Source organism: Sus scrofa, chromosome 15 (genome assembly GCF_000003025.6).
Source record: "Sus scrofa isolate TJ Tabasco breed Duroc chromosome 15, Sscrofa11.1, whole genome shotgun sequence".
Classification (NCBI taxonomy): domain Eukaryota; kingdom Metazoa; phylum Chordata; class Mammalia; order Artiodactyla; family Suidae; genus Sus; species Sus scrofa.
Window position 1 is genome coordinate 11,424,324 of NC_010457.5, and position 12,126 is coordinate 11,436,449.

Consider the following 12,126-nt stretch of genomic DNA (forward strand, 5'->3'; position numbering starts at 1 on the left):
TTAGTCTTCTAATATTTTATCAAAATGATCAGGATTTTCTGCATAATTTATTTAGAAGAACTGAGCAGAAATTTTGTAAATTTGGAACAATATACTCAAATACTCCCACTCATAAAGTTTGGAATTGTGCAGAAAGATGGCAATTCTAATTTGGAAAGTTTGAACAGATATAAAACTGGCTAGGTGAAGAGGTGATGGCACAATTTTTTATAGTGGGCAATACGTTTGTATTGAATTATTTAAATGAATTTAACAAGAAGACGATAGAAGCTCTCTGTGATGCTCTCTATCACAACATCTGTGTACTTTGGTAGTGAAAGGTTTTATTCCCAGAAATGAAGCTGGAGGAAAGAGGGCTCCATTGAAGAGAGAAAAAACTCAAAATCTTCTCAATGCAATAGGAAGGGCCCTGATAATAATAGGCAAGTAGATGGAGATAATTTTCCATCTTGTTAATTCAAGATCTTTCTGTCCAGGCCACTGCCCCAAATATGATGGTAGCATATATGACCACCATCAGTCATAATGAAATATGACTGCGCTAAAAATGTTTTCTCAAAGGCAAGTTAAGCTAGAAACTTTTGGACACCATTGAAACATCATGAAACTGATAATAAAGCATCTATAATGATGTCTCTGAAGTCACATTTATACTTAGGATCTAAAGTACAGAATTACCTAATTAACATATTAATAAAGGGTGAATATACAATGAAACTGTCCTTTGTTTTTCTTTCATTTTTTTATATAAATGAGGGCTATTTTTAACTTGAATTAAGTTTGATGTCCTAGCTTCCTTAACATAGGAATTGATTTTATTTAGAAAGTGCTCAAAGTTGGATATTTGTTCCTATTTGCTTTTTAAGAATCTAAGAGGAGTTCCCGTCTTGGCGCAGCAGAAACAAATCTGACTAGGAACCATGAGGTTGTGGTTCAATCCCTGGCCTTGCTCAGTGGGTTAAGAATCCCGCATTGCCATGAGCTATGGTGTAGATCTCAGATGCAGCTCGGATCTGGTGTGGCTGTGGCTGTGGCAGAGACCAGCAGCAACAGCTGCAATTAGATCTCTAGCCTGGGAACCTCCATATGCCGTGAGTGCAGCCCTAAAAAGACAAAAACAAACAAAAAACAAACAAAAAGAATCCAAGAGAATAAGATGAAAATATAAAATGGAAAACATAAAATAGTGCATACAATTTAATAAATGAGTGACATAGGAATATGTAGCTATCACAAATCAACTAGAAAAAAACAAGAAAAATAATGAAAAAGTGACAGAACATGCATACCTGTGTGCACACAAAATACACAAAATCGGGGAAAAGAAGGTGGAGGAGCCTAGTCAAACAGATCAAACCAGCATTCTTAAATCACTAGCAGAAGAAAACATTCTGCAGCAAGCAATTCTGAAATACCCAGCAAGATATTTTAAAAGCTTCAAAGTCCTTTGACTAAAAATGTCACTTTTAGAAACATATTCCAAAGATTACATAATAAAAGAAGCAAAATATTTAGAAATGAAAATATTCAACATAGTATCGTTTGTAATATAAAATTGGTGATAAAAACCTGAATGCAAGTAGTTAATGTGTAAAATATAGCATATTTAAAAGATGTATGTTATACAATAATCAAAACTGTAATTGTACACTAATAATACAGAAAAATATTCACATTGTACTTTAAAGTTAAAAGGCAGAAGAAAAAAACCTGCTTATATAATATGAGCCCAATATGGAAAAACTATCTATATGAGGAAGTAAATCCCTCTTTATACTTCTGTATTTCTACATGTTCCACCATGCTTTAGTATTAGAATTAGAAATTAAAATAACAATAATAATAATTATTAGGAATTAAAATAACACTGCTTTCATTGTCTAGATTATAATAATATATATTGGATTGCTTTCTAAGTGCCAGGCACTATCCTTGGTCCTTGAATCTTCGTAATAAACCTATTAGAGAATGAAAGTAAGATTCTCTCTAGTCATGATGCTGGCTTCATGAATCATAGTTACTGGTTCTTTTGACCATATGGTGAGAGCAAGAGTAAACTATTTAGTCTTAGAGCTCTCTAGGCTAATGTCAGAAGGGTTGAGTTGCTTTACTTGTATTCCCAGAAAAGACAAAAAAGACAAAAATGTTTCAGTCTCATTTCTACAATGCTGGCTAAAAATGAACTTTCCAGAAGTATAAATAGATTGTGACCTATAATTTGAAATGTGTCAGAATGTATTAAGTAGTACCTGGGAGGGAGCTCAATAAAGCCCACAGTTCTTTCTTTTTTTTTTCAAGCTTTGCTGAATAGTTCTCTCTGTAATCTCTGTGATGCTTAAGACAACTCGACAGCTATAGTCAACTTGCTAAAATTATGAATAAATGGACACTCACTTTCAGTCCAGGAAAATGTTATATTAAATGGGAAAGTAGAATGTCAAATCTCTTTATCAAAAAGACTAGCAATTTTTTAAACCATTCAAAACTTTTATTACTTGAATTTCAGTCAGAAGTGAAGACAGATTTTGCAAAGGAGAGTAGTCTTCGGGGTGAGAGGTCAGGATATGGGCTTTCTGATTGCAGTCTAGTAAGTAACTGAATGATGCTATGGTGATTTATTGCTCAGTGTATTATTTTATTCTGTACAAAGGAACAAGAAGGTACCCTTTGTCCAAATGGTAAAGAGGTTGTGAGTAAAGCGTATGTAAAATTGAGTGTATTTTCAGAGAAGAACATTAAATGTAAGTGTGTGTAAATATGTTTAAATGTCAGTTAAATGCTTTTATTATGTAGACTCAAAGTGTGTATCAGACTGAACCAAACAATGACTGTATACAACGAATACTAGTTAGATATAAAACGAGATAACCAGAGACAAAAATTTACAAGCACAGGACCAAAAAAATAGGGTAAGCAGCATGGATTACTTAGACAAATGAGTATGAATTAAAATAAACTGCTTAAAAAGAGAACCAGTGATGTTCACCAGCAGATATTTTCCTCTCAGAAATAATAAGCATAGTCAGGGTCTCATAAGAAATTCACATGTAATTACTTTTGCTAGAATTCCTTCATGGCAATAAATCACATATTTTCAAGTGTTGTGTTTATATAGAAAAAAAGGGTTATAATTTATTTGTCCAGTATTGATCAGAGAGGTTATTTTGACTACCTAAGTCATACAATATTGATTAAATCATGCTGATGAGTAGCATTTTTATAATCAGCTTAAAAATTCTTTATTAAATAAATCTAGATTTTGAAAACACACAGTATTAAATCAAGTTATTGAAAAATGCCAACATATGCCTTAGTAATATTCAAATGAAAATATATGCTTTTGAGAAAGTATATTGATTGATGCATTCCTTCACTAAAAGCTACCCAGCAAATTTTACTCTAAATTTATTAGAAGTAGATAGTGACTCTATATTGAATACACATTCAATAATTATGACATTTAAAAAATTTTTAAATATAATTATTGCCCATCTTTATTATAATGACTACTGTGCTTGAATTTTTCTATTATTCTATATAAATGAACTCACATGCCAAGGATTCTGATAAAATCCTTACATATATTATTTTATTTTATTGGAAACACTCTGGCTTTTTTTTTAGATGCGAGCTAGTGTGATTAAATAAAGAAAACTAATCTGAGATCCTATATTATGTCAAAGTCAGTACTCTTAAAACATTGTCAATTTTCACTGAAAATTATTAGTATTGTCTGCTTATATCAGAGCAATTGCTATATAACGAAAGGTAACGTATGAAGTCGTTTATCCAGAAGTAAATTTTAACCACATCATATAAATTCAATGAACAATGAACTTTAGAGAACTCTGTGAGATTCCAAGGTGTTCTACTTTTTCTTATGAACATTATAATCTTTAGTTGTGCTAATGGTTATTACTTAATACGATTTATCATTGATTATAGATGGTTAGTGATTGTAGTTATGTATTCACGACATTTGATATCAGCTATTACTGGTTTTCTAGCTAAATTTCAAGAGTTTATTATTAATTTATATTGTATGAAAACTTACTGCAACACTTCAGAAGAAATAGCTTCCACTATCTATAAACAGAAGTATTGTAACTACATTTATGATATGCATACATCTAGCAAGGCATTTTGTTAACATATAGTGTGGAACTAAATATAGTGTGGACTTAGCATGAGAAGAGCCTTCTGTCTAGTGAAATCATGCATGCCACTGAAGGCAGTGTTTATATGAAGAATTACCTCTCTTAGGGAGCCATGGAGGAGATAAACCTATTGAAGAGCCAGAGCTATCCACACAGGGACATAAAACAGGAAGTGAAAATGAAGGTTTGAAATTTAGGAAAGAGAATGAGCTCAGAGTCGGAAAAACTGAGACAGAGGCTTTCAGATAGAGAGATAATTATTGAAGCCATGCAATTGTGTCATATCACCAGAAAGAAGTTTGGACAGAAAAAAAATTTTTAATAGAAAGGGAACATGAAGGCAATAATAAAAGAGCAGTTGGATAAAAAGATAGGGAAATCGGAGTTCCTGTCAGGGCTCAGTGGTTAACAAATCTGACTAGGAACCATGAGGTTGCGGGTTCAATCCCTGGCCTCGCTCAGTGGGTCAAGGATCTGCATTGCCAAGAGCTGTGGTGCAGGTCGCAGACGTGGCTCAGATGCCACGTTGGCAGGCTCTGGTGTAGACCAGCGGCTACAGCTCCAATTAGACCCCTAGCCTGCGAACCTCTATATGCCCTGGGAACAGCCCTAGAAAAGGCAAAAAGACAAAAAAAAAAAAAAAAAAGATAGGGAAGTCAACAATGATAGTGTCTTAGAAGCCAAGTGGAGAGATAGTGCTAAACATAAAATCATGGAGAAAATTGGAGGAGGATGGTTGAGAAAAAAATCAGTGGATTTAGGGATTAAGAGATTAGAGGTAAACTATGTAAGAATACATAAATATATGGTAAAGATAACACCAACTTCTCCATTTCTAATCCTTTCTTAGCAACAGGGAATCAGAATTGATGTGTTTGAGCAATACTTACTTATTGAGAGATCTGGCCTCTCTTCAGAGAGAACAAAGAGAAGTAACAGATTAAGACTCATTATTGTGTACATTAAAAAATAAAAACTATAAACCCAGTGAAGCATTGGAATGTGACTTTATGGTTGAGGATTTTACTCTGTCATATACTAGTAAAGTTTGAAGCAATGAGTGTAGGTTTCTTTCAAAAAAGCTTGAGAATATACCAAAATTTGAAGTTATACAGGTGGATAGATATAACAAATATTAGGCTTGTTTTGGTGATATTTGTGTATGTGTTCTTTCTTTTTAATGAGTAGGATTAATCATGTTTAAAGAAGATGAGAAAGATAAAGAAAAAAGAAGGGCCTATCCTTTAAAGTTTAAAAATGTTGGAGTTTGTGATAAAGTTGATGGGGAATTCCTGTTCTGTCCCATCACTGCCATACAAATTCAAATGTAATTGTACCTTAAATAAATAATGGAGATAAAGTGTGTAATTTAAGAAACTTTTCAGAATGCCTTTTCTAGAATGTTATAGTGCCTTTGTAAACAGTCATAGAGTAAGTCATACCTATAAGTGATGAATCTCACTCAGTAGGAATAACAACAGTGTTCAGAGCTAAAATGTAACCAAGTGCTTTCTGTATGCCTGGTACAGTTAGAAATGTTTCTCATTGATTCCATGTGATTCTAGCAGCAACCCCATGAAGCAGGTACTATTATTATCCCCATCTTTACACATAAGGAAATAAACAGGGAGGTGATATTTGCCCAGGGTCCCACACCAGTAATTGGCACAGATAGTCTCTGAATCCAGGCAGTCTGACAACCTACACTATTAAAGCCTGAGCTAAGAATGCTATAGAAACTAGACTGATTAGAGCCAGCAAACTCTTCCTCTCCCTTCTTCCTCAGGCCAATTGTTGCTTTTTCTGATTTGAGCTACCTTTACAGGCTGTCAACTCACCAGCTCCCTGGAAGGATCACTGCTATAAATCTATGCCTTCTTCACTGTAACAGTGTTATTTCCTTTTCAAATGTTGAAATCAAATTCAGCTACCTAAAAAATCTTTGTAAAATGAATCCAGTGCAACTTATTAGGGTGCACCCAGAGAGATTCTTGGAAATATTAGATGGAGCCCATTATAAAATTCTGCAACAGATGGTTCATTTCCCACTAGCAAACAACAGATATGCTCTATCACCAGTTTCAAGTCAGATAGTATTCTCCTGAATATGAATATTTCTACTTGTCAAAAATATATCTTCTCTTCAAAGGAAGATAAAAAGAAGCTTTTTGAAAATAATTCATCTAGAATCTAAATGATGCGAGGCATATCCTTGCTGGGGGACAACCCAGTCACTCTGCCCTAGTTTCAAAACAGCTATGGATAAGATGAAAGCACGGTGCAATTGCTCTGAGTCAATATGATAGAGGAATTCTCAAGTGCCTTAGCAGGTTGAGTGTATTTCTTTCAAACTTCCATTTTACTTTTTTTCACTTCCATTAAAAGCAAGAAAAGAAACTGATCAGAAAGTAAGGTAGAAAAACATAAATCTACACTATCTTAAGTCCTACCTTTGTATGGCACTTTTTCTGATTGTTCTGACATATTTTAATCTCTCCTATACTTTCTATACTGTTTGTTTCACATTTAGCTCATGTCACTTTGTATTCTATTTATATGTTCTGTTTGTGTTCTTCTTATATGTTCTATTTTGTGCTCGATGTAGAGGAATTACTTCTTTTATTCAGGCTTTCATTTCCCTTAGTGACTATCTTTTAACAATTATCTATCCTCACCTTCTTCTACTACTATTTATTCTCTTGTTTGTGTCTTTTGCTTTTACCCACTCTTGTTCCAATGAAGATATTTTGTCTGTATATAAGCAAAAACTAGAAAATTCACTACCTTTATAAGAAAAATATTTGGCTAAAAGTTTAAAGTCATTTTCTGGCAATAAAAAAAAAATGAGGTTACTCCGCTTTTAATTTACTTTGTTTCTCAACTATTAATAGGCATTTATCTGCCACCAAAGTCAAAACATTAATAAATAAGTTTTAAAGAAATTGTACTGAAAATAAAAATGTATATAACTTTCTTCATCGAGAAGCTATAGCCTCTAGCATTTGTAAGTATGTGGAGCCCTTTCAAAGTAAAAAAAAAAAAAAAAAAAAAAATTGTGGAACTTCAATTTATTCATTTTCTTGGAAATGCAGGTGATTTTCATTTGAAGACATTTTATTCACTTAAGAATGCTTTTCAAAACATCTATAAAGAGAATCATCCTTCGATGTAGAATGTAGAATGTATGGCAACAGAAAAAAAGCTCTTATCACTTTCATCCTTCACATCTTAAGCCTTACTCTCATGCATTTTTCTAATTCTAATTATGCTGCATGTCTACAATAGTGACAGAGGAGATTTTTGGATGTTTTCTGCTACTAATCAACTGAGTGACATTTTCTAAGTCCTAGTTAACTGAGATCTACAGCTGAATTTTTGTTTTCATGTTACCTCTTTATGTTTGAACAACCTCTAAACTTTATTCTTTCTCCATCACAAAATGGTAGCCATACATTTTGTTTTGTTTTCCTTCACCTCTACTATAGAGCTAGTTCTAAACTCCATTTTCTACTCAGTCCTTGACAGTCCAGGCAGTTACAGAGACTCATTCTTGATATAGCAGTTAACTATGTTATGTTCAAAAACCTTAAAAGAATTGTTCACCTTTTATTGTGATGTGAACCAATAAAGTAAAATATTTGAAGATGGTCTGTCAGATTTGCTATTGTGTGCTGTTAACATTATATTTCTTAAAGTGTCTTAGTAGACTGCAAGTGAAAGTTCTTTACCCTTAATAAAAATAGAAAATGAAATAAAGTAGGATTCAGTAAGTGCTTATATTGTAAATGCAATATGTGTATTTAAATCAAGTAAAATAACTAAATGCTCATAAATCTTATTACAAATGGCATGCTCACTTTAAACTTATTAAAATATTAATTTATAATAACCCTAAGATTGTGCTTTATGTAGATATAGCAGTGGTTGGTACGTGATGATTGAACACTGGAAACTATAATTATCTCTATTTTATGTTCTAATGGCCAACACAATCTGCATTACCACATGAGTAGAATAAATATAGTTGAAAAAACAAAATGGACATGGAAAGAGTAGAACATATAACACAAACACTTCAAAGCATGATGTATACACACACACACACACACACATATATGCATGTATAATTATTCATAAAATGAGCCCCTATTGTTTTCTCTGATATGAACGTGAATTATCTTTTAATGTAGGCTTCATTGGAATATGGAAAAACTGATACCCAAAGAGGTCATGTTACTATGTAAAGTCACAGATTATGTAGTGGACAAACTTGGCCCAGAATCCTGACTTCCTGCTTCTTACCTGGTGAGAATTCCCTGTAAATACACAATTTTTATCAACTAATTTCCTTTTCCTGCCTATTTTTTCCCAATAGGGAGACCCACCTGCAGTTGTGCCCTGGGGTTCACTGGACCAAACTGTGGCAAAACAGTCTGTGAGGACTTTTGTCAGAATGGAGGGACGTGCAGTGTTACTGCAGGGAACCAGCCTTACTGTCACTGCCAGCCTGAACACACTGGAGACAGATGTCAGTACTGTAAGTGAAACCACACCACAACTGTCTGACAGCATGCTGTAATGTGTACATTAAGTAATATTATCACCAAAATCTACCTTTCCTCCATTATCTCAATTTCAGCCACCCCCTGTTTTTTCAGGTTCACCCCCTCCGTCACCCCATCTCTAACAATTCTTTACATTGTTCTTCATTTACTTCTTCTTATTTTAGAGATGATGTTTCTTCCTTTCCCACCTTAGTCCATGGTCCATCACTGTAATCATTTCCTTGTATATACCCTTAACAGTTTTGCTCCCTCTTCCCTGTTCTTGGACTTTTCTAGAAAACCACAACCATTGTTAAATCTAAATATCTATCTGTCCTGAACTGGGACTCCCATTGCTGAATGCAACTGAAAGAAAATGTATATAATTATGTACACTGATCTCATTTGAGTTGTTATCACTAATCTCATATGGGCATTTATTATGGCTTCTATTGTATTTCATTAATCCACTGAACTTCTTTGGTCAGTCCTGTCACATCTCCTTTCCCTTTAAATCTCCAATACCTGACTCCCAACTTTATTCTCAACAGAGGAGCTTGCTTCCTATTTCATTGATAAAAATGGCAGTTTTCTAAAGAGCACTGCACAAGCTTCCACTACTAGATCTTCAAATCACTTTGTCCTACACCACATCCTTTGTCTTTACTCCAGAGGACTAGGGACCATGGCATGTCGAATGCTACACTATCCACTCCTACATTAGATCCTTCTTAGCCATTCATAGACACATCTCATACAACTCTCCCCTCTTTCTTATGCTATATCAATATTTTCCAGTCTACCTAGTCCTTTCTTAAAAAAAAAAAAAAAAGAAAAAAAAGAATTTCCCTTGTGCTCACATCCCTTTCTGGATACAACTTTATTTCCCTGCTCGTAATTTTTTTAGAAGTGTCGTTGATACTTAATCAACTAAAACATTATGTTAGTTTTAGGTGCATAGCATAGTGATTAAATATTTTTGTATATTACACTCCATTAAAAGTTACTACAAAATAATGGTTATAATTCCCTATGCTACTCAAGATGTCCTGTTGCTTATCTACTTATACATAGTATTATATATCTCTTAATCTAATACCCTGATCTTGCCACTTCTACCTTCCCTCTCTCCATTAGTAGCCACTAGTTTTCTGTATCTATGAGTCTGTTTCTATTTTGCTATGTACATTCATTTATTTTATTTTTTAGATTTCACAAATAAATGACATCATATGATATTTATCTTTGTCTGGCTTATTTCACTAGATATAATATTCTCTTGGTCCGTTCATGTTATTGCAATTGGAAGAATTTCATTCCTTTTCATGACTAATTGTATATATACATTTTCTTCATCCATTCTTCTGTTGATAGATACTTGGGTTGCTTCCATACCTTGGCTATTGTTAACTAGGTGCTGCTATGAACCTTGGGGTGCATACATCTTTTTGAATTAATGTTTTCATTTTTTGAACATATTCCCAGGAGTGAAATTTTTGGATCACATGGTAGTTCTATTTTTAGTTTTTGCAAGAACCTCCATATTGTTTTCCACAGTGGTTGAACTAATTTACATTCCTACCACCAGTGTACAAAGTTCCATTTTTTCTACATCCTTGCTAATGTTTGTCATTTGTAAACGTTTTGTTGATAGCAATTTTAATAGGTATGAGATGATATTTCTTTGTTTTGATTTGCATTTCCCTAGTAATTAGCAATGTCAGCACCTTTCATGTTAGCCATCTGTATGTCTCCTTTGGAAAAATGTCTTTTGGGGTCCATTTTTTTAAAATCACATTGTTTTTTTTTTGATATTGAGTTGTATGAGCTATTTGTATATGTTCAGTATTAATTCCTTATTGGTATTTCATTTTCAAATATTTCCACTCATTTAGTATATTGTTTTTTCCTTTTGTCAATGCTTTCCTTTGTGTACAAAGGCTTTTAAGTTTAATTAGGTCCCATTTATTTATTTTTGCTTTTATTTTTGTCTTTTGCCTTAGGAGACAGATAAAAAGAATTGCTACAGTTTTTGTCAAGGAATATTCTGCCTCTGTTTTCTTCTAGTTTTATGATTTCAGGTCTTACATTTTGGCATTTAAACCATTTTGAGTTTATTATTGTATGTGGTGTGAGGGAGTGTTCTAATTTCATTCTTTTACATGTAGCTATCCAGATTTCTCAGTGCCACTTGTTAAAGAGACTGTCTTATCTCTACTGTATATTCTTGTCTCCTTTGCTGTAGATTGAGTGTTGATACATGGGGTTATTCCTGGACCCTATGTATTTTTCCATTGATCTATATGCTTTTTTTTTTGTGCCAATACTACACTATTTTGATTACTGTAGTTTGTAACACAGTCTGAAGTCTGGAAGGATTATACTTCCAGCTTTGGATTTATGTTTTTATATTTGTTTTTGTTTCCTCTTTTGTTTTTTAGGATTGCTTTGGCAATTTGGGACCTTCTGTCATTCCATATTAAATATTAGAATTATTTGTTCTAGTTTAAGAAAAATGTAATGGATATTTTCATAGGGATTGCATTACATCCATAAATTGCTTTGGGGATTATGACCATTTTAATAATATTAATTCTTCCAATACAAGAGCATAGATACATACCTTTCCATTTTTTTTGTATCATCTTCAGTTTTCTTCATCAGTGTTTTATAGTTTTTGGAGTATAGATCTTTTACCTCTAGCTATATGCATGTATCCCCCTCACATGTTTAATCACATCCTCATTACTCTCTTATCTCCTGCCTCTCAACATATCATGGTATTCCAGCACAGGCCCGCTTCTACTAACTTATGGGGTTTTGTTTTTGCTTTTTGTTTTTCAGTTCTCCCATTCTCATCACCCTGAATGATGTCTAAGCAAGTCAGGGACAGTGCCAGATATAATCCTGCATAATGCAGATCCTAATTACTATCCAAACTTTTTGTACTCTCTTCTTTATTCAAGTAAAACCACACTGATCATGCTTCTCTGTATGTCAGCTTCCTTGGTACCACGACTTTCTCATACTATTCTCTTCTTTTGAAACATAATTTCTTCAGATTTCTCCTCACCCCCATTTCTCAATAACAAACACTATCGATCTATTTCTGTCCTGCTTAAGTACCATTTGTTTTTTTGACATTGTTCACAACCACCCTCAGTTTGAATTAATCTATTTTTCTTCTAAATGTTCAAGTCAGTGATTCTTTATAATGTTTTAGCTGTATGCACTTTTACCTAGTGTTGTTATTTGTGTATATTCCTTTTACTTGTCTGGGCTGACCTCTTTGAAACCATACCCAAGATGATATTTGTTGAATAAACAAATGAACAGATACATAGTCATAGATAAGTAAATGAAAGAAGTTTGGAGACAAGTTAGTAAAAGAATAATCAGTGTAATGCACAAAATCTACATTTAAT

General features: G+C 33.3%; 1 protein-coding gene across 1 annotated transcript in view; it reads left to right on the forward strand.

Moving 5' to 3' along the window:
• Positions 1 to 12,126, forward strand: part of LRP1B (LDL receptor related protein 1B) — a 1,887,165-nt gene that overhangs the window by 1,811,519 nt on the left and 63,520 nt on the right. The window contains 1 exon segment of the mRNA XM_021076285.1: positions 8,533 to 8,694. Coding sequence (XP_020931944.1) covers positions 8,533 to 8,694 — 162 coding nt within the window.